The 23079-nt window shown below is 40.8% G+C and overlaps 1 protein-coding gene across 1 annotated transcript; it reads right to left on the reverse strand.

The window, feature by feature from the left end:
• Positions 1 to 3524: 3524 nt before the first annotated feature.
• wipi1 (WD repeat domain, phosphoinositide interacting 1) lies at positions 3525 to 22309 on the reverse strand. The gene is given in 15 exon segments (XM_018697730.2): positions 3525 to 4362; positions 6563 to 6663; positions 6931 to 7070; positions 9732 to 9839; positions 10177 to 10341; positions 10487 to 10594; positions 11315 to 11369; positions 11372 to 11384; positions 11775 to 11834; positions 11836 to 11868; positions 14732 to 14829; positions 15791 to 15887; positions 17309 to 17478; positions 19402 to 19484; positions 21455 to 22309. Coding segments are annotated over 15 exon segments (1371 nt in total). The 5' UTR covers positions 21544 to 22309; the 3' UTR covers positions 3525 to 4311.
• Between the last annotated feature and the right edge of the window lie 770 nt (positions 22310 to 23079).

Consider the following 23079-nt stretch of genomic DNA (forward strand, 5'->3'; position numbering starts at 1 on the left):
AGTACTTTTCATTGTGATACAGGGGTGTGTCAAAGGGGTGGCCCGACAAGGTCCAGCCTTGAAACCTGATTAGACTGGTTAAGAAGCATGTTAGAGGTGAATGTGAGTGTTGGAAGGGGGGGGTGAATTGTGTTTAAAATTACCCTAACATTAGTGTTGCATGTTTTCCCTCGCCTGTCTTTCTCCTGTTACAGTCAGCTATTCAGACAGTAAAGCATGACTGAATCATGTTTGTGAAACTCATACTGCATGTTCTATTTCATATTGCGGTCAGTGGGATGCTCAGTGCCACTCTGCATCTCACCTCACACCGAATACCACTGGCTTGTTACACACTCACTGATAACATAATGATGTAACACAAGTCCCAAGTTCAACATAACGCAGGATGTCTGACTAAAGAGCAGATACAGTTTCAGTGGAAGTCAGTCAATGTGTCACTGAGAACTGACTGACTGCCAGGACAATTCTGAATATGATTCAATGTTGGTCCAGCCAGTTTCTCCTCTTGACTTCTGACCTGATGTCAGATTTTGTGTAGGATTAGGAGATTCCAGTAAAATACAAAAATGAGATTATCCTGTCAGAGATTTGTCTTAATGATCAAATTCATAGTGATATCCTAGAATGATATGTATAAAAATGAATACAGGTTCTTGTATACAATAGAAACTATCAGCTTTCTTACACTTTCCCATCGCGTCTGAGACCTCAGGTCCATTCCTCCACCCTTTACGTTTAACTGTCAGAGATTGTTTGCTACTGGTTTGTCTCCTGGGATCGTTTGTCTCCCCTTCAGCAGTTTGTTATCCCTACAGGTGTGAGCTTACAGCTGGTTATAATGGTGTTCCTAAGCCTGGAATTGTGTAATGTTAAGCAACCGCCTTACTGATAAAGGAAATACATAATGAGAAGACTGGGTATTAGTGTTAGTGTTAGTCATAAAAGTGTTGGGCTGGTGGACTTTAGAGTGACTGAAGTACTGACAGGATAAGAGACCTTAATCTTACAGCAAAGTGGGCCTACACTGTATTGATCAAATACATGAATACCTTGATGTAATCACTGTAAGCTAGTTACATGTGTCTGACGACATTCAGACTGAATTCAGTTACTTGGAGTCTTATTGTTTGTGGCAGGCAAATTCGGGTGCTATCCTGGTTAGCAGCATTAGCTGAGTCTGAGTCCATGAAACCCCAAGAAACCCGTTAACAATTCAAACTGAAGGGCAATATTCTTATTAACTTAAAGTGGTAAAAAATGATGTCAGGTGGATGCAAAGTAAAAAACATAATTTTTCACCCTCACTGCTGTAACTGCTCAGTAGTCACACAGTGTAAAAGAAAAGGGACTCTTTCATCGATCTCAGCCCCCTGGGGAAGAATGGACCAGAGGATTCACTGTATAAAGGAGGTTTCTTCAGTTGTGTTGGTGTAAAATAATTTATCTAATATGTGTTGGGGGGTAAAGAAGAATTCCAAAGCCTGTTTGATTTCATATGGTCTGTGTTGACTTTCTCATCCTGTTTTCTGCCTGGTGTCACTTTTCTACTTTAAGAATTTGCAAGTTGGCCACAACTTTTTAACACTCTCCCTGTAACAAGTGTAATGGGCCACTGAGTGACTGAGTGACTGACCATGGTGATAGCGAGTTGTAGCTTTAGAGTTCATCCGGATTGATCCACTAAACATGATGAAAGTGGTATCAAATAGGATCTACGAAAGCTCAACTCCAAACTGGTATCAGCCACCATCTCAGCAGCTGTAGTTAAAGAGAGCTATGGGTGGCACACAGTCAGCAACAGCTCTATTGCAACCAGCAGGGAGAAAAAGGTTCCATATGAAGAGAGCTAAGATGCAGAGCTTCATGGAAGTGCTGGTGACTTCTCTCTGTACAACAATAGAGACGACAGCTGTATGTGGTAAGCTCAATCTCTGTGTTTTACAGTTCCCTGAGCTCTTCATCTATCTGTATGTACTCATTCATTCATTCATTCATTCACTATCTATACCACTTAGACCATCACAGGGCATACACATAGAAACAACCAACCATTCATACTCACATTCACACCTACAGGCAATTTAGAGTCACCAGTTAACCTAATGTGTCTCACACTACAGTACACTACACACTGCTCAACACTGTCTCCTAGTGTTGCTGATGTTGGGAATTGTGTCTCTCTGTAAATATAATAATAGAAAGAGTACAGTCTAGACCTGCTCTGTATGAAAAGTGCCTTGAGATAACTTCTGTTGTGATTTGGTGCTATATAAATAAAACTGAATTGAATTAAAATTTAAATACAATGTCACGCTTAGTCAGAATGTAGTTTTAAGACTGTTTTAGTCTGCATTTAGGTGTGTATTCGTAAGTGATGCTATGTTTAAAAATTACCATAATTTAAAAACTTGGGGTCAGATAATACTCCACAGGAGACCATAAGAGAATAGGTTTGTGTCTTGGTCATGTTCCCAATTGTTACCTGACACAAGGGGTGGGAGGTGTGTTTGTGGCAGGTCTGCTGGGGCCCAAGCCCCAGCAGGCTTTTGGCCTCAGGTCCTCTTACAGGTAAATCATGCAAGGAGCCTAAATGAATTAAACAAAGAGGTCTGCTTTGGTGTTTGATGTTGAGACAGTGAAACCCAGGTATTAATCTGTAACAGCAGGCAATCATTGTGGGCAGAGCAGAGGGTTTGCAGGTGAAATATTAATCCATAGTATAATAATATCTTTCATTTCATTTTTTTCACCAGTATTGTGCACATATTTGTGTGTGGAGGTGAGAAAGTTTTCACCAAATTCTCCTGCAAACAGCTATGAACAGCTATGAACTCTTCAGGCGTGGTGAGATGACACTTCTTATGAACTCATTCATTTCAGACATAAACCAGACTTTAGTAGGAACTATTCAAATTGAAATGGGAACAGTCAAGGCCTCAGTATGCTTCAAACAAAGGTCATATGACGTATCCAAAAACTGTTGGTGGGATGAAAAGTCTGCTGTCCTGGCCTCCTACTGGCTGCTTCACATTCCTTCTCCAAGAGCTCTGTGTTTTGTGCTCATGTGTACTCATGCAAATGTAGACAGAGGTGGACACTCTCAGTCTCTCCTTGAAGACAGTTATGGTGTTGCACTCAGTTGTGCACAGAAACCGGTGATGGAAGAAGAGTAAAAATGAAAACAATACAGTGCCAGAGCGGGTTTCAGACACTGTTAATCAATCTGACAGCTGCTTTGTTATCAGTAAGTGTAGTCTTCAGACACGCCTGTCTTTGACCTGCTGTGAGTCAGGTGACAGTACTTTTACTTGAGTAAACAGAACAGATCACTGTGTACGGACAGCTAAACATCTCAGCAAACACCTGTGAATATCTCTTAGAAACTGTTAATGTTGTGAAATGTTTGACCTCACTTATATAACAACACCCATGGCCGTGTATGTCGAACATAAAATCATAAATATCTTATCCATAAGCACCTTCATCTTAACACAATGCATAACATAAAACAAGACAAATCCTTTGCTTTGCATAGGTTGATTCTTACTCCACTTTGTTTATTTCTTTGTTTCTTTGACTTGTTTTGGTCTTGTGCAATTAGCAAAATACTTTGCTCTTTTATAAATGATAATAGGCACAAACAAACATACAGTACATATACACCTTCTGAAATGTAACCAGGAGGCAAACACAGAAACGTCAAATACATGTCAATGCAGTAAAATACAATACAAAATAAAAACAGAAACAATTTGTAAACTAAGATATTATTAACGACAAAAATAAAAATGTTGCTACAATAATGCAACTTAATAAAATATTGTCAAGTAATAAAGCTATGAAAACTGTGGTTATATTTCTGCTCCAGCATGCACCTCATACGTTCATAAAACACTCCTTAAAGATAAACTCCCTGATTTTTCTGAAGTAGCCAACAGCATCGAAGCGTTCTGAAATTTCCTCCCAGTTCACAGATGATGTCCTGAAACTCACCAGTGAGCTTAGAGGAAGTTTACAGGTGCTGGTGGTGCTATGACAAAATCAGAACACAATCATTACATAACATGATGACCAAATTGTGGTTCTTGCCGAAATCACTGCTTGTCTTCTACTTCTTGGTCAGTGTTTTGTTTCCCACGTCAGCTTGAATGTTAATGTTAATCAATGTTATTTTCTCTCTAAATGAAAAAAACAAAAAAAAAAAACAAACTTGGCACCCTGAAAGACTTTTCTTTTTTTTTTTTTTTTGCTGTTCATCTCACTTGCTGGTGCCTGTCTGTCTGTCTGTCCATCTGTCCTTCTACCCACTCACGAGCGCCTCCCCTGGCCACCTCCAGTCCCGTCGCGGCACCAATTAATCTACCAAAACACATGAACACACCCGTTAGTTTTGTCTACAGGATTTGTCAAATGCAGCTCACGTCCCAGTTTCTGCTACATTGAAGGGAAATTCCATTCAGAGACAACTTTTCTGACTGTGGACTGATGAACATCTAAAGTCTTTGAAATCACTCTGTGACCTTTTCTGGCTTTATACAAATCATCAGTAATTGTCAGTCTTCATCAGGAGGTGCTTCTTGTAAACAGAAAACTCATTATGTCTGAGTGGTTTTTTAATAAGTCAAAGCAGCTCTAACCCACACCTCCAGTCTGGTTTCATTGACCAGACTCCAGATTTCTTAAGTCCTGACTCCAGTTAGCTTTGGTTGATGTTAGTAGCTGAGAGGTTCACATACTTTTTCCAAAGTACCCAATGAATGTTTGAATGATGTGTTCAATATGGACAAGAATAACACAATGACTTAAAAATATGTTGTGGTTTATTTCAATTGTAACTTAGAGTTTTAAGGACAAACTTATCAATAAATGAAGTGAATCTGAAAGCACTCCTTGCCACTGTAGAGTATATATACATGTATGAAGGGAAGGAAGGATGGGGAATAAATGAATAAATGTTTTGTTATTATGGCAGATGAGTAGATAGCTGTTGATTAGCTGGCAAGGTGGCCAAGAAGATGAGCTATACCTGCACTTCCAGGGGCTAATTTCTGTGTTTACCTCAGTTGGACTCTGAGCCATGTGATTAAAATGATTTGTGTAAAATTAAAGTCAATTTGCAAAGCTTTTGGCAAGTGCTCCTTTCCCTGCCTTTTTTTCCCCTCCTTTTTTCTGCCAGACTTTTCCTGAAGATTAATTTCCTGAATCTCTACAATGGAAGACATGGGTGTCAAGTTATTATGGTCCATAGACAGAATGGCCACAGTTTTGAGAGAAAGACCTAAGCTGCAAAATACCAGAATTTTCCTTTAATGCAAAGTTAATATAATTTAAGGCACGCATGTTATATAATCTGCTAATGTCCACAATACTCTCTAACATAGTTGCATATTGTGGAGTGGGGTGGTGTGATCAGACATGACTGTAGCTGTTACACCAGCGTTCCAATTCAGATGTCTATTGTGGTCATGTTCCTTAATACATTACTACATGACATGTGATATTTGCCATTTGATGTATGACAGATGTGAAACGAATTCCCAAATACATTTTATGTTCCATTATCTATGGTGAAATCTCCAATCTTAAGTACAGACTGACAGGACATTAAGTTGAGACTCACGCACTGTATGTAAAACAGTATTCCCTGATTTCATAACTGATTTTATTTTATGTGCATATAAGCAAAGATAATTGGATGATAAATTATCACAGTACTTTTAGGTACTACTTAAAGCAAACAATGCATTTAATCTGTGTGTGTGTATGTCGTGTGTATATGTATGTATGTTTCACCTTGTGCTGTCTGTATGTGTATCTGACAGGATTGTGCCGTGTTGAAGGGGAAAGGAAAATGTTACAGATGTGACGTGTAGGACTGCTGATTGGAACTTTTCCATAACAGTGACCAGGCTACTTATTCAGGCATGAGTGTGATGTGTTAAATGACATGTCTGAAAGGGGCTTAGGCCACTGCTTTTGAAGAAAATGAATTATGAAAAATAAAACTGGATAAGGGAGGTGCTATAATCTGTTTGGAATGGCACATTCACAAGTGCTATGGTCCATTGTTGCTGCCACTTTGAGTATTTTCTTTACTACATTTAAATCAATGAAACATCCAGTTCAACAACACTGTCATTCATTAAGTCTGAAAATCCTCTCTGAAAGAGTTTTACCAAAATCTGATCATTACAACCTTCATGAAGTGAGGACTTATTGCAGGATTGCTGCATACGACAGCTGTAGTTTTAACTGCCAGCTGAGTCACAAATGTATTGCTAATGTGGATAATGTTCAGACATCTTTGTTCTCAGTTTTGGTGAAGTCTAACGTTCATGACTCTGCTCTCATTTGCTGTGCAATGTGCTGATATTTGACCATCAAACCAGTGTTGATTCTGCGGAAAATGTGGGGTCATCTTGTCTGAACTGTACCAGACAACCAGTTAGCTTGTAAGATCAATCTTTTTAGTTTGCATAAATGATTTGTCATGCCTATGCATTACACCTGTTGTAGGAGAGCTAGCTACAGGTGACAGTTAGCACTTCTGGATGCTCACAGGAGGAAACTCGTTCTCGTCGTCCAGACACACAGGCCCGGCAGCAAACTCGTGTTCTGGAATGACTTCACCTTTCTTTGCCCCACCATCTTCAGAATAACCTGGGTACGAACAGACAAGGGAGGCAGAAGTATTTCAACAGACTGAGAGGGAATTTATACAGTAGTTTCCATTAAACAGTAACAGCGTAGCATGGAGCCTGTGCACACAGCGACCTGTGAAGGTGAAAGCAAAAATATCTACCTGCTGTCACCACCTGGGCTGACTGGAAACCCTGTCATGGTTACTATGTTGGTTTTTTTAAGAAAAGCAACATCCTGAATGAGGTCAGCTGTATCACAGATGGAGGAGTGTGTGTGACTACTAACCAGTGAGGGTCGCAGTGACAGGTCCAGAAGCTGGTAAGGCAGCAGTCGCAGCGTAGGATGGACAGGCCTGTGCTGGCCCTGTGACCTCTGACCCTTCAGAATCTATTCTTTCATCCTGGTCATCATCAACACCAAAGAGTCTGATAGTGAAGGAGAGAGAGAGGAGGAAGCAGGGACACAGAGGAAAAGAAGTAATTCGACTTTGGACTAGACTTGACTTCCTGAGTTTTCCTGAGTCTTTCAAAGAATGGTTAAAACACTTAATATTTGTTATGGAGTAATCCTTTAACGAATGATTTTGAGGCAAAACACAAGTGTTGGTTTCAGTGGCTTTCTCAGGATCTGTGGAGCATCTCATAGCTTTTGTATTCAGGGGCACAGGCAGAAGAGTATGCAGATGCTTCATTAACATGCTTGGCTCTGTTGATGTAGAAAGTGATGTCCTTAGACCTTTTCATTTGGAGGTTGACATCTGATCGATTAGTAGTTTCTTTTGATTTTAAATTCATATCGCTGTAGTTGTTCATTTACTTTAAGAAAAAAAACATTATTTTCTATTTTGTTACTCAGCTTTTAAAACTGTATCATATGGTAACACAACAGGTCACATCATTTTCTAATAATTTATGAAAAAACATTCTTGAAAATAACAAATTCATTTGGTACTAATTATGGCACTAACTATAGAGAATTTTTTTTTTTTGAGGAATGGCTCTATTTACACTGGAAACTTTATTTCTTACACATAATATGTTGAAGTGTCTGCTTGCCTGTAGACAATTTTCAGTGTTGAGTATTAGTAAAATATATTAAATCAGCATAAACCCCTTGAGATATATTATCAGGAGGGCCCATTTACTGAGCACTGTCTTTCCTTCTAATTACACACATACAATTACACAGTTCTTTCTAGGAATCATCAGGGAAATGATCAGGAAACTGGAAACTGTATCTTTGAATCTTAGTCATTCAAGAGGTGAAGGAAACAGCAGAGCAGACACTGGACATGCTTGACAATTTCCATGTGCCATAACAATTGGCTGATTTCCCATCTGGACTACTGAAGGTTTTTAACATAATGAATTCATTTTAGTCCAAAGTCCTCAAGAATGGCCAGTAATGGAGGTAAAGAGACCTCTCAGCTTCTACTAACAATACTGCACAAGGTGATATCATTTTATATCACCATTAACACTTCAAGCTGAGAAAAAGCCTATCCAAAATTCAATCATAATGGATCTCTATGGATCTCAACTCTATGTTTGGGGGACACTTGAGAGAATTCTGAATCACATTAAGTCTCACTGCCCCCATCAGCAAGTCAGGGTGAGATCTGATCAATTCTGACAAAAAGTTTGATTTTTACTGAAAAATTCTAATAACACCCTTATAACAATGAGTCAGTGAATACTGATACTACTGAACCTGTATGAAAAATTCTGAACTGCAACCAAACCAAATCTGATGCAACAGAAATGAATGTGAATGAACAGCTATGCCACATCTATTTTAGTCACAGTACTGGCTGCCTCTCCACTTGATTCATTTGGAAGAACCAAGCGTGCTGAGCTCAGTAGACTACTCAAAACAATGGTGGTGGGTCAAGTTTTAACAACAGATACAGCTCAGCTCCAGTGGTAAGGGTTAATAATAATAGGTACTGGATGCCAACTTGGACATACATCAGGATCTTTACCTGTGTTGTGGAGCAAGACAACATATAGCAGAATTACTGTCTCTATAAAAGCCCTCCCTCTCTGAGGGGCAGCATGCAGCATCCTAAATCAATAAGATAAAACATTAAATATCACCCACAGCAGATGATTTTCCTGCTTCACAGTAGTTCTGTTTCTTCAGTAGTTATTGCAGAATCTAATAAGAAAACATTGCTGATAGAGAGGTTTGTGAGTTTAAACCTCATTCCTTGTGAAGTTGTGAAAATTCCTGATTTATTAGTAATGGATTGTGCTACAAATCTCCATCAGCAGAGATGACTGACAGAGTGTGTTACAGTCTGTGGCACTGACTTCGGGTGGGTGGGGGGGAGGTGTAGGGACAGAAATAGACTGAACAAACTGATAAAGACAGCGAGCTGCCACCATCGGGGCTGAGTTGGACTCAGTTCAGCAGGTGGCTGAGCTGAGGTAAGGATGCTGGTAAACTGAAGTGCATTCTGGACAATAATTCTCACCCGCTACACCACCTTAAGGTGTTTCGGGAGAGCACCTTCAGCCACAGACTGATACCTCCACAGTGCAGGACTGAAAGCAGCAGGAAGTCCCTCCTGCCAGCAGCCATCAGGCTTTTTAACATTCAATAATCACCATACATACAGTCGGCTTCTGAAACTGACTGCACTCAGAATTTATCCTTCTTATTAAAGTGCAATACTTTGTTCACATGTGCAATATCTTGTATGGCTCTTGTTTTTCTTTCTTCTTGGTTTCACTAGTCCCTTTAAATGTAATTTAATTTAGTGTTGGTCAGTGTGCTGCTGCTGTAACAAAGTATTAAAGTATTATTCTATTCTATTCTATGACTGAAAATATGTCTGCCAATAGATCGTTACTCATTACATGTTACTGTCATGTTAAAAAACTAGGCCTGGTTCCATCCTGTCAACATATAAGTCTATGAACTGAAGAGTCTGCTCACTGGAGCAGGACTTTCTGAATTTCTTGAATATATGTGCTGAAACACTGATCTAATGAATTAAATAATTAAATCAGAGAGCAGAGCTCCCTCCTCCCTCTTGTTCAGCCAAATGTTAAACATCCATCCAACCCTTGTGAAACCCTCACCTGTGTTTGTGAGCCAACGTGCACTCGCCTCCGTCCAGTGGATCCACGTTGTAGATGAACAGGTGGCCGCTGGCTGTGGCCACAAGCAGCCGTGGAAGCTTCTGGATCCTGAAACATCAGACTGAGTTTCAATTACAGCTGTTTTGGAAGAATCATAGCCAGTCACTTTAAGTCCAACAGAGAAAAGGACAAGGACCTAACAAGGAGATTGCTTGATCAGTCAGTCATCACAGTGTCAACCCACATCTAAATCCACAGCCTGGGTTTAATAGCATAGCATCTAATCCACTTATTAAATCCAAATCCTATCAAATCCCTCACTGAATTGAATTATTAATTATTACAAGTAGATTCTGTTTAGACCTGTGATCAGCTGAAATAACAGACAGAATGACAAAGTGCAAAAGTGCAGCCCCTGATTCCTAAAGACCACAGAGAAGCTCACATAGCCAGGGTGCAGACGTTCCTCTGGCCAGATGAGAGGAGGTGGACGGTGGCGAAGGCCCGGTCCTGGCTCATCATACCAGATACCTGAGCAGGGAGGTAGCTGCTGGCTGCTGAGAACATCTTCCCCATGTAGGCTGTCCAGGTGGCAGCCTCGTCCCCTCCACTACAAAAATTAAAACCCAATTTGTAAAAAGTCATAGTTTTCACTATACACAGCACTCAGATGAGCACAGATCTGCAGCCTCTCACTGTAATGCAACTAAAGTCTGTGTATGTGTTTGTGTGTGTGTGTGTGTGTGTGTGTGTACCTGGGTCCCAGTTGTTCCAGTTTAAAGATATGCACCGTCTCTGTGTTGCTGGAAGCACAGAGGAACTGACCATCAGGGCTGAAGGACAGGGAGCTAATATTGACGTACCTGCAAATACAGATAGACAGACAGACATAAACACACACACGCTCACATACACAGAAACGTGCACAAACTCTCACGAAATAATCAATAATTTCAAGTGGATAATTGGCTTTAACCATTAGGTCAGACCTAATGGTTAAAGCCAATTAGCCAGTCTACTCAGGCTATTTAGGATCTAAGCCAACACAGATCATGTGCATATTATATAATCAGTCATCAGGATGTAATAAAGTCTCATGCATGCCAATGTGTCTGTAAGAATGCCCCAAAGGGCCAGTTTCACAAAGAAAGACTTTGACTATGGCTTAGATCTAACTTCAGATAATTGTCTAAATATATACATTGCACAAAGCTGTTAGGTTCTTGACTCTCTTAAGTAGGAATCATTTGCTATGACTGAATCCTGGGTAATGGCTTAAAAGACTAAAAAATATGACTGACTGTGCTACTACTTCAAACTGTGCAGTGACAGTAGTAAAGACTGTTAATCCCTCTGTCAAAAGAGCATCAAAGACGTTCAAAAAAGATATATAACAAGGTACGAGATGCAAATAAAGAAAAAGACACTGCAGAAATGGTGCTGAGGGTATATGATGGGCAGTAGCCTCTACGGTCACATCACTGAGTTCTGACACTGACAGCAGCCCGCTGAGCCAGCAGAGACAGACAGGGGCAAATGGCAGTCAAGATGGGAAGACAGGTAACATTTGTGTGAAATCTGACCTCTTCATGCCCCGGCGGAACTCAAACAGGCGCTGGCCTTCGGGAATGGAGAAACTCGAATGACAGTGCCCTGTAGAGACAGACCAATAGCAAGTTGCTATATTTACTTAGGTTTACAAGAGCTACATATTTTATAGCAAAGGTAGATTTCTGCCTGAAACTTTGTGGTGTACAGCAGCTGCTCTTCTCTAGTGATGATCTTCAGTGTCCCTCCATTTTTTTTTATCTTGGATGTAACAAGAGTAAAAATCTAAAGCCCTGCCTTTAGCCCTTGAGGCTACAATGCTCTTGTGCCCAACACAGCTTTGAAAGAAACAATGTACTGAGCATTTTGTTTTTACTAACAGATATATAAAGGCAGTTTGGTTAGATGTAAAGTCTGTCCCTCTCCCATCTTCAGGCTAAATCTCAGAGTTGTGAGAATTGAAAAGGTTGGTGGTCTCTGGTGGGTCTTTCTTACTCTCTCTGAGGCGCTGGCAAGTTTGGTGGCTGAGGTGTTGAAGGTGAGAGCTGCCACAGGGACTGTCATGAGCTGGGATCATTGTCACTGTGTTCTGAAATGACCAAGAAGATGATACAGAGCGAGTGTTACTCCACACTGATGTAACGTTTATGTCACTTAGACAAGCCATAAAGTTCTCGTGTCCAAGAGCTATTAAATACACATCAATGACCCACACTGTCGCACTGGGTGACATGTTCCTTCATTACATGAATACACAAACCTTTATTTATTTTGACTCAATCCCACATATGCTGTCCTGCGGCCCCCAAACTAATTAGAGCACCAATATGTATTAATATTCCACTGAAAACAGTCCCCAACAAATGCACTGTTTCCTTCTGTTATAACGTTTGTTATTAAAAAATGCAGTGTCTGGTTGTTTTAGTTTCAGTTTTGGTGAATCTGTGTCAACTGCAGCCTCAGGTTTCTGTTCTTGGTAACAGGAATGGAACCCAATATGGTCTTCTGCTCATCCACCTTTGTAGCTCATCCACCTCAAGGGTGGAGGTGTTGTTCATTCTGATGATTTTCTTTTCACCACAGTGGTTATCTGAGTTACCATAGACTTTCTGTCAGGTCTAACCAGTCTGACTATATCTGTTGGCAGCAACTGAAGTTGTTGATGTCCTCCCATTCATGAATATTATAATCCATAATGTTGTCATTCTGATTCCCCAGACTATAAATCTACTGTGTTAGTCTATTCTGTACACATAATATCTACTGCATGTCTGTCTGTCTTGGTGGAGGTGTTCCTCCTCTCCTGCTCTTCCTGATGTTTCTTCCATTTTTTCCCATTACAGGTTTCCTGGAGGGGTGGGGGGTGTTCCCTGTTGCATGCGAGAGTCTAAGGACAGAGGGTGTTGTAATGCTGTATATATTGTTATGCCCCTTGAGGCAAATTTGTGATGTGTGATATTGGGCTATATAAATAAAATCTGATTTGACTTGAAAATCTAGTATTCATTGGGCTCTAATTTTAAATGTTTTATTTGTCTTCTGATGTATCTGTAAACATGCCTGTATGTATTTTTATTCAATTCAATTTGATTTTATTTATACAGCGCCAAATCACAACAGAAGTTATCGCAAGGCACTTTTCATATAGAGCAGGTCTAGACTGTACACTTATATATTTTTTTATAGAGAGAGACCCAACAGTTCCCACTATGAGCAAGCACTTATGCTTCCAGTAACATGACATTATGTCAAAAGCTGTTTTGATCCTGCTGGCTTAAATTTGCTCTTTTGTATGAAGCAACACAGAGTGAAGGGAGGTGTTCTTTGTCTGGCCTGAGTTCACATGAACAGTCAGCATGTGGCTGAGGTCTGCTGACATATTTCCCGGTAAAAAGAGACCTGAGATAGTCTGAACATGAGCAAAGTGAAAACATTTGATGGTTTGACCTGCCAGTGGAGGAACAATAAGAGCTGGTTTCTGTGAGAAAACCACACATACTAGAACAAAACAGGAAATTATAACTTGTGCGCACAAGATGACACAACTGATTTTAAAATCATGCTCTTGCCCCAGACTGTATAAGGTTTTCCAACAGTGGATTGTTCTAAAAGATGAACACTTCCTGTATCACATATCCTATCTTACTATATCACAACAGCTTAATCATGTTTTTACATTTGTCAGAACTGGTACACTATGTGAGTCCAAGGACGTCCCTTCATTCCTGAGTCACAACACAAGCTCAGGGATACTCTCCCTGGGATTAGTTCTTGTGTGTTGCAGAACTTAATCTCAGATCATTCTTACAGCGCACTGCATATTTGAGGACATCCTGAGATCTCAGTCACCATCAGTTCTTGAACATCATACAAAATGGCACCTTTCCCAAGACCAAAAGGTCTTCAGGTCCCAGGAAAAATATCTTCAAGTCTAAGGTGTCGAACAAACAGACACCAGGGAAGGCGCCATCAGAGCCAACGGAGTCAGACAAACAAGTATCAGAACACTGAGAGAAGAGAAGATGACCGGAGACAGAAAGCATCGGAGAGAATGCTATCAGAGAAAACAGTATTGTTACGGCCCCCTGAGTCAGCTTGTGCTCCGGCAACAAGTTCAGTTTCAGGTGTGAGTCCTTCAATTTAAAGTGTTGAAAGAGATTCTGACACACTGTGTTTAATACTTAAAGGATTAGTCTAATACAACTTTGGTCTTATTTTTTAAGCTTTATCCACACATTAAATGAGCTGATCTCAACAAGTGAATTATATGTAAATAAAACTATATATAATAATATAATGATAATATATGATTACAGCATATACTAATAATGCGTAAAACAACATACAATAAACTGGGAAATGGAACAATTCTTGACCCTGCTTTCAGAATGTATTTTAAACATTTGTTTACATTTGTAAACAACCTTCAAATTATCACTTATAATACCTGTTTTATCTAAAGTGATACTGTGCCTCATTATAAGCCATGTAAAACAGTCATTGTAACTTTAGCTGACGTAAATCACAGTGTTAATCTTCCCTATTTTGCTAATTTAGTGGATCTTTTTGACGCTGACATGTTGAAATTTCTTGTTCTAACAAAAACCACCTTATCCTGTTATAACAAGAAAGCTTTTATTCTGATAAGTTAATATGTCCTGTCTCAGAGATATGATGGTGTTGTACTGTGTAACAAAATGAAGTGATAACAATGAAAGATTTTTTTAACCTTAACGAGAAATGTTAGCATTGTGTGTTAGCAAGAAAATCTAATTATATAAAAAGAAAAAGTAATATGTTACTAGACCTTTGTTTTCAAAGTTTATAATGAGAATTTTGTCTGACATTTGGGGCTTACCATTTTTTATCCTTGCGCATGTTTATAATCAGTCCGCAGATATAGGCAATCTACCAAACTGCAGCAGTGCTACTAACAGTTCATAATAGCTTACCAAATTGTTGGCATCGTACACTATGATCTCTCCAATGGTGGCACTGCCGGGGTATGCCAGGTAGGAGTTGGAATGATTGACAGAAAGAGCACAGAGACCTGCAGGAGACAAGATTTCAGTTTGTCAGTTTGTGGTCATGTAATAATAGTATATGACAGTCCAAATCAATAAGAAATAAATACATTTATGTGAACATAGTTTGATTGTTGAACCTGCAATAACGTATGTTTTTATCGGGCAACAGAAACAAGTTGTGAACAGAGCACAAACATATTATCACCTTTTAAATGAATATGCACACTTTTTAACAGTTGCCTATATACACATCCAACAAACACAGAGCAATTTGGAGTTGTGTTTGTGTCCACCTGATTAATCTAATATATTACATACATATTTATCATAGCCACTTTAATACTAGCCATTTAATAACACTAGTTTTACAGCTAGGTCATCATGTCAGAGGAACAGTAACATGTCATGTATATATTGTAAACAGTAACAGTATAGGGGAATGAGAGGCAGCATATGCCAGTGAGGAGTTATATGTGCCAGTGGAGTGTGAGTGACCTACATTTAATTGCCAGTTTATTAGGTACACCCTGCTATAACTACCAGTCTAATTCAACAGTCCTGTAAACAATCGCGGCTGTGGCTTAGGAGGTAGAGCAGTCGTCCACCAATCAGAGGTCGGTGGTTCGATTCCCGCTCCTCCAGTCTGCAAGCGCTATATAAGTACAGTCCATTTACATTTACAGTCCAATCCACCTTCAAGGTTCTAATGTTTTGTTTGGGCTCAAACTGTTTCAGAAAGGTGTTGATTCAGCTGCATGACTGCTCTGAAGGATGTCGTTTGTGCAGTTGAACTGTGCTACATTACAGAGAAATGTTTCTGTTATTCAGCCTACTATCACTGATATAAAATGAGTGGACAAAATAGTAGAATAGCAGAGATGTATCAGTAGTCAAAACCCATAGATGAAAAGAGCACTGAGAATAATGCACCTGCAGTACAGACATGTGTTTTTGCAGTTCCTGTCTCTTGGTGTCATGTCTCACCTGAGGGGTTGGACGGAGTGTTGAGCAGAGTCTTGAGCAGCTTCATGTCTTTGATGTTGTGGACATAGATGGACTCTTCAAGGCACACCACGAGTCTCTGCAGGACACAGCAGCACTCAGCTCATTACACATCAACGAAGTCCGACTCATCATCTCAACAGTTCACACTCATTTCCTCAAAGCTGCAGCTCAACACCATAGAGGATTTTGGACCAAAATGAGGTAATTATCTTTGGGAAGAATGGTGCTCCATCCCTCCAGTACAGTTCAGAGATAATGTCAAGGAGCACTGAAGCTGTTCTGGAGGGCCAGGATGACCCAGCACCTTACTAAGACACTTCATGTTGGTTTTTCCTTTCATTTGTCACCTTTCTGTAAGTGAACATCAGAGAGTCAGTTTAAAAAAATCAGCCCTAGGAAATGAATTTGATGAAGATCATGGTTCACATGCAGGTCAAATTCAGTCAGGCTGTTGCTTAAACTGCAGGACATGAACCTCATGAATATGAAGCAACACGGCACAGTCATTAGAGGCTACAAGCTGTTTACAGTCACGGGAAGTTTTTGTTTTTGGTCATCAAGTAAAGTAATCAACTTTGTATGCTGAACACTGGAGAAATATCTGGAAGGCCGCGTCCTCTGCTGTATTGAACCCTGAACAGAAACATCTGCCTCTCGTGTCACTGGGCACAGTTGTTTATATGTTCCCAGTTGGTGGCGATGTGACTCGAATGAAACATCTCCCTTGTTTGCATGCAAGCTTGTGAATCAGCTTGTGTCAGCTCTGTGAGACTCTGCAGAGACAGCACGTCCAGAGGAGCTGTGCTTCATTTCACTTCTCTAAAGGGTCAAGTCCACAGGGACACGGATTGAGGGACATTAGCTGGTCAAGATGCAAGGACACACAGCATGGGCAGATACAGCTCTGGAGGAGCTTTATCAAGTTCAGGTTATCTCAGCTTTGGGCTTGGAGACCTCACATTTTTTACAGTAATTCTGCCCTACAAAATGGAGGCAAATCCAGGGAGAAGATACACAAACATTTACTAAGCATTATGGGGATTATTGTAGAATCTACTTATTTTTGAACTATTCTAGCAGACTAAGTGTGATGTCATTTAGCTAGCAGCTTGGTAGAACTGATTAGTATTTTCTGGATTTTACATTGAAGTACTGTCTCATATGCCTATCTCCATAGTAACCACTGATGCTGATAATTAATCGTGTGCATCATGTAGAATGCGAGTGTCAAACCTGCATCAGTGACCCCACTTATATGAAAATCAACCCACGTCAGATCGCTCCTCCAACCCTGGAACGAAAATGAGGGTTGTGAAAGAGGCGTGGCTGACCCATACAGACAGGCACCAGACACAGGTTTAAACCCAGTCACTATGTTGATCTGAATGGAGTATAAAAGGCTCAGCGTGAGTCACTTCACATCTCCAGAATGTGCTGAGCTTGTAAGGAAACGGTGTAGTATTCAGGGGTTGTGGCTGTGAAACCGGGGGAGCTCACCTGTCTGTTGAGCTTGACAGCAAGGATGTTGTTGGGGTAACTGTAGTTGCAGATCTCCGTCCCCTTCTTGAAGTGGTAGACGTTCATTCGCTGCGGCATGGTGGTGCTCACCACGACTACCAGACTGCTGGAGAACAGACGCTCCACAATGTAGACATCTGGAGTCTCTGCTGGGGAAGAACAGGGGGCAGACAGACAGGCAGTGATGGGGATGCAGCTCCAGTGGCGATGTCTCAAAATGATCACTTAGCTTAAAACCATGGATGTATAAAGGGATCTGATACGATTCTGCCACTAAACTGTGTTGCCAGTTTGTCCACAAACCCTCTTCAGTCAAGAAGACCTCTACAGACCACCATTATTAAAGAAACCCGGGGAAAGCTGAGGGTCACATGTATGTTTGTGGAGCCCAGGATGAGAAGCATGAACAGACGTTACTATTCCTCTGTTTAATGGACGCTGAAATCTGCCAAGGGTAACCATGACAACTAGTCACAGGCAGAGCTAGCATAAAGAGAAACTGCTATAGACTTTCAAACAAGACAAAGAGGGCCAAACAATTCATCCATGCTTCACATTAATGAGCCTTACATTTTACAATAAGAAACTGTTTCCCTTGCTGTGAAACAGGAAGTTTCAAACAGTTCATGTGGCTGGCTTTAGCAAATAAACCCAACACAAAATATTTAAATCAGTCTGACTACATTGCATCTAGATCATCGCCAAGATATATTGGTACAGTTGTATATCTCTGTGTGTAAGTAACAAGAAGAGGACACAACAGCATTTCTACATAGTGTCTCTTTAAATACCAAAAATATGGTAATTAGAATTATCAGATTTTTAAATTCACAGATATACAGATATCTACAGAATCCAACATGTTCTATAATCCTTCCTGTCCTTAAATAATGAACCATGGTATCATTCCGTGCTCAGTAACTCACTGATAATCTTCTGATATGTCAGTTTGACATAAACCAGATCCCAGGGTCCCAGTCAGGCTGGACCTGACTCTGCAGACTACAGACTATACACGCGGGCTCTGAGGAAACTCCCCTCTTCTTCTTTGCCATGGGATGCTGCTGCCAACATGAGCACTGTGTAATTACAGCGAGCACAGCCTTGTCTGAGCATCCAGCCACTGAAACCCTAAAACGAGCCAGTGAGCGCTGTGATGTGGAGACGCAGACTCTGTGGTGGTCTCACTGCTGAGATAATCACTGCTTCTGCTTACATGCACAGGAGAATTCCCTTTCCTCACCCAGTTATTCATGTAGTCTGGTGGTGTGTCAACATATATTCACCATGATTATCTTGAGCTCATATTCCGATGAGGTTAAACTCTGATTTGGCAGAAACTTGGTTAAGATGTCTGGCTTCCTCCAACATTACACTGGTGACTGTGGCTGTGTTTCCATCAAAATGCTGTGCGACTGTCACACACATTTGTTGGCAGCATTTCAGCTCCAGCTGAGTATTCTTGAGATGTGTAACAAGATGGCAACATTATTAAAAGAACTCCAGACACTACTTCTGGGACTCTGGTGCTTCACTGCATTTCACTTCTGCCTCCCAGCTAATACACAGCAAATTCCCTATTTTGCTAATTTATAAAGTGAAAAGATGTAATTACATCATCCTGCAGGAAACAGTCACAGTCTCTGTTTCTCAGACTGAGCAGAAATAAAGATTTGTGGAAAGAGAAAGACTCAAGAGGAGAGTGAGTTTCATAGAAACAGATGAATTTTTATGAGGAAACCTGAGGAGGTGTTGATGTGTCCTGACGTGTGAGCTCATTCACAGTGGACAGCTCAGCTTACACAAAAGCAGAATGCTCTCAACCTGTTTGTCATGTAAAGCACATGAATGATTCTAGTGCTCATGCTGTCATCATTTGATGGCTAGGATGAGAAGTGGGACACATTACAAGAAGAACTCTATAAAGTCTGAGTGTACCAGTACCAGCAGTGATTGGACAGTTATGATAAGCCATAAAAATCAACAGCATGTATGTAAATGTATTTTCAGTTAAATGTGGATGGATGTTTGACCCACACTGATGCAAAGTGTAGAGTCACAGTCATACTGACCGCTCTCATGGATGCAGTCCAGTTTTTCCACCGTGGTCAGAGAAAACAGCTTGTAGCCCGTCTTTGTTCCCAAAGCCAGTGACCTGCAGCACGCGCGCACACACACACACACACACACACACACACACACACACACACACACATACAGAGTTTATCTACCACTAGCTCAACTGTAAAGCCTCTGTTTCTCTCAGTATTTTTAATTCATGAATCGATGTCTAGACACTGTGGTTGGAAACACAGGGAAAAATTGACATGACCAGATGTAAGGTGACCTGGGGTGCATTTAGCTGCCAATCAGTCTTCCCTGCTTCCTTCTATGGGGAGCCACCTAGTGGAGAAATATGTCTAAAAAGAAGTGAGGTCATCAGGGATTGGAGAAATGTGTTAAAGTGGGTTGAATAAAACTCTCAGCTTGGTTCATTCATTAGTTTTCTTATGGAGTTTTCAGTTGTGGAATGGGGATGCAGCAGTTGTTATCATGTTATCAGATGACCTCAGAATGGAATTTCAGTCACACTGTAACACTGAACAATTAATCAAAATATTATTGAAATTGTACAATGGCCAAGAGCAAATCTTAAATCTTCATATGATGTCAAACAGGCTAACCTGCTTTCTGACTCCTCTGTCCCCTTACCTGCACATATAGCCTTACACTGTATACACGGACTCAGCTGACAGTGTAGTCTAAACAGACAATGTTTAACCTGCTTGACACATCAGTTCTTTTTTACACCTGTCATTTTCTTAATGGCCACTTGCGTCTTCATTCCCTGCTGTAAGATCCGTACATTCCTGTCCTGTCTCATCCTGTTTCTTAACAGGAGGAAACCTGCACAACTACACTATAAAATACTGTGTATTCACACTGCCCCTGCAGAACAAAGTGATTGTGTGAAATATGAAGCTTTCTCTCTGATCTCCTACCTATTTTGTAAAATAAAGAGTTGATTGCACTTTTGGGAAAGGAAATGAGACATTACACAAAGGGAATGAGTAATTATGCTCAGGAGCCCAGGTGTAAAAATCATGAGTTTGCATTCTTCTGCTGTCTAACTGCCACATGGGATGGAGATGACTATGTTAAGTTAGAGCAAGGCAGACAGAATACATTTGAATACATGTAAAACTTTCTTTAACAATATCCCGCTCTTATCTGTATTACTCAGCATCTTAACAAAATGAGCAACGTGTCAGAGGCAGGCCTTTGTGTGACATCCTGTTCGATGTGCAGTGAGTGGAACTTATTAAACATGAAGCAACTTTCTGTATTTTCATGACATACTTGTTGTTTGACAAGGGAGCCTGTGGCTTGAATGTTTCTGGTTTGAATCCCAAACTAATTTGTTGAAAAACCACTGCCACCTGATGCTTACTGAGTCCAGCAGTCTGTCGCTTGTGGTGTAAGACTGTAGTTGATATGAGTTACACCAAAGTCCCTTTAAGGCACTGAGAAGCCCCTATTGCAACAGCTGAGCTGCTGTTACATCAGGTAACTCCCAGCAGGCCTGTGATTGGCTACTCAAGCAACCCTAACATAATTCCTTAAAGCTAGGAGATTTATGAAAGATAGACTGTGCTCAGCAGAGGCCAAAATACCCTGACCTTTAGTCCCTTGTTTGGATCAGGACTGAAAATCACTGAACCTTGATAACATCGGACCCTTTGTGTCAGTGACAGAAGCTTGGACACAATGTATGTGACACGAGAGGGTGAGGTATCCTCAGTTTAAGTTCCTGCTATAAGTGAAGCTCAGAAATTCTGGATCCTGTATTTCCCATAATCCACCTCAGTAACATTGTTTGTTGAGCTCCATACCACTGTTTTACATGCTGTCTGATATTCTCCATGATAACATAACTGATTTTCATAAGTAAAATTGGTGAAGTGCCCCTTTAACTGTATCAACATATGACAGGGCATTGATGGAGGTTTTCCTAACACACCGTTTTGTTTTTAGTTTAGGGGCAAACCCGTGCGCATGTGTCTAATTTCATGGACAAATGGAGTATTTTGATGACTCAGACTCTTTATCCGTCTGCTCGCTTACGTGGAGTCTTGGTTGAAAGAGGCGCAGCCAAACCGGAGCGCCGGTCCGTCCGGTCCGCCAGGCCCGCCAGCTCCCTCTCCGGTCTCCATCCCGATTCCCAGCGACCTCCTTCCCTCCCTCCGCCCTGGATTGGAGGCCTGGGATCGGCTGCACCTCTTCGCTCGATGTCGGCGGAAGACGGCTCCAATTCGGAAGAAATGATGGACCGGGTGATGTTCGGGTGAGCGCTCCGAGCAGAGCCGCTGGTTTTCTCCGCTAGAACTGAATTAAAATAGTGTTTCAGTGCGGTTATTGTAGAGGTCGGTTGCCCAGACCCTGGAGGAAAAGAAGAGCAAAAAAGAAGCAAAACAAGAACAGCTGACGGCGCCACGTCACACCTCCGCCTCTCGCGATTGGCTGATAGTGAAACCATGTTGTCGCTGGCTTCTGTTTTGATTGGTCAAGTGTATAATGGTGTGTTTCTATTGGCGGAACGGGCTTTGTTTGTGTCCGTCCATTCATGTGATGTAGTATCCTCAATATTCTCTTCCCATAGAAAAGAAGACCCGAACTCCGACAAGAAAATGAGTTTAATGTTGTTTAATTGTTCGGCATCTTCAAAATTCAGTGAAAATGTTTGTATTTTACCGCTTTTCATAAAGTTCGTGCACACATCGTATATTCATGTCCTGTAAATTCCGTTTGAATAGATGACATGACAGAGCTGAATCGGTCGATGTATTCTTTTGCACTCATTTTCAGTTTGGATGAAATCCAGCGCAGCTGTGTTGAATACCGAATAACCGGTTACCATGGTCAGTTTGATAAAACCTATATGATTCGTTCTCCTATTTTGAAGATGCCCTGAGCCCTGTTATTTTGTATGGCAAGTCTCCAACCTACAGATTCCCATAACACCTTTCTCGGCTGTTTGACCCTCCCTCTACTGTTATTCTAACAAAAGTCCAGTGGAGGGCAGTAGTGAGAGGTGTGAGCACTAGTTGACAAAACACGGTTCAACGGTTCAAAGGTCAGGATTGACTTTGACAATACTTATATGACCACAAGTCCATCCTGATACTCTGGATGTGGAAATCCTGGTAATGGTTTGTACAGGTTGATACTCAATTTACAACAATAGTGTATTTGAAAGACAATGTGTTTTTATGTTTTATGAATTACAAGTATTTCAGTGTAGAGCTTTTCTACCGTTACTGTATGTTAAACATAATTAAAATGGACATCATCAGGGTTATGGCCGCCCACACTGAGTCCAGTTCTGCTTGAGGTTTCTGCCTCTTTCTTGCCACAGTCGCCTAGTGCTGCTCATGGTGGGATTTGTTGGCTTTCTCTCTGTAAATTTTACAAGATAAAGAGTACGGTCTATACCTGCTCTACATGTACAGTGCCTCGAGATAACTTCTGTTGTGAACTGGCGCTATATAAATAAAATTGACTTGATTTCCTCAGGCTTTGGAAAACTCCTCCAGAGCCACAGAGGACATTATAGAAAAGCTTCCAGGGCCTGAGCAGTGCATCCCATGACAGGTAATGATACTGATGTGTCAGTTGAGTGAAATGATGCCTTAAAGGGTTTAAACAGTAGTTTTAGTAGTTAAACAGCAGCAGTAGAGGCAGTGACACAC

Source organism: Lates calcarifer, linkage group LG11 (assembly GCF_001640805.2).
Source record: "Lates calcarifer isolate ASB-BC8 linkage group LG11, TLL_Latcal_v3, whole genome shotgun sequence".
In the NCBI taxonomy this organism is placed as follows: domain Eukaryota; kingdom Metazoa; phylum Chordata; class Actinopteri; family Centropomidae; genus Lates; species Lates calcarifer.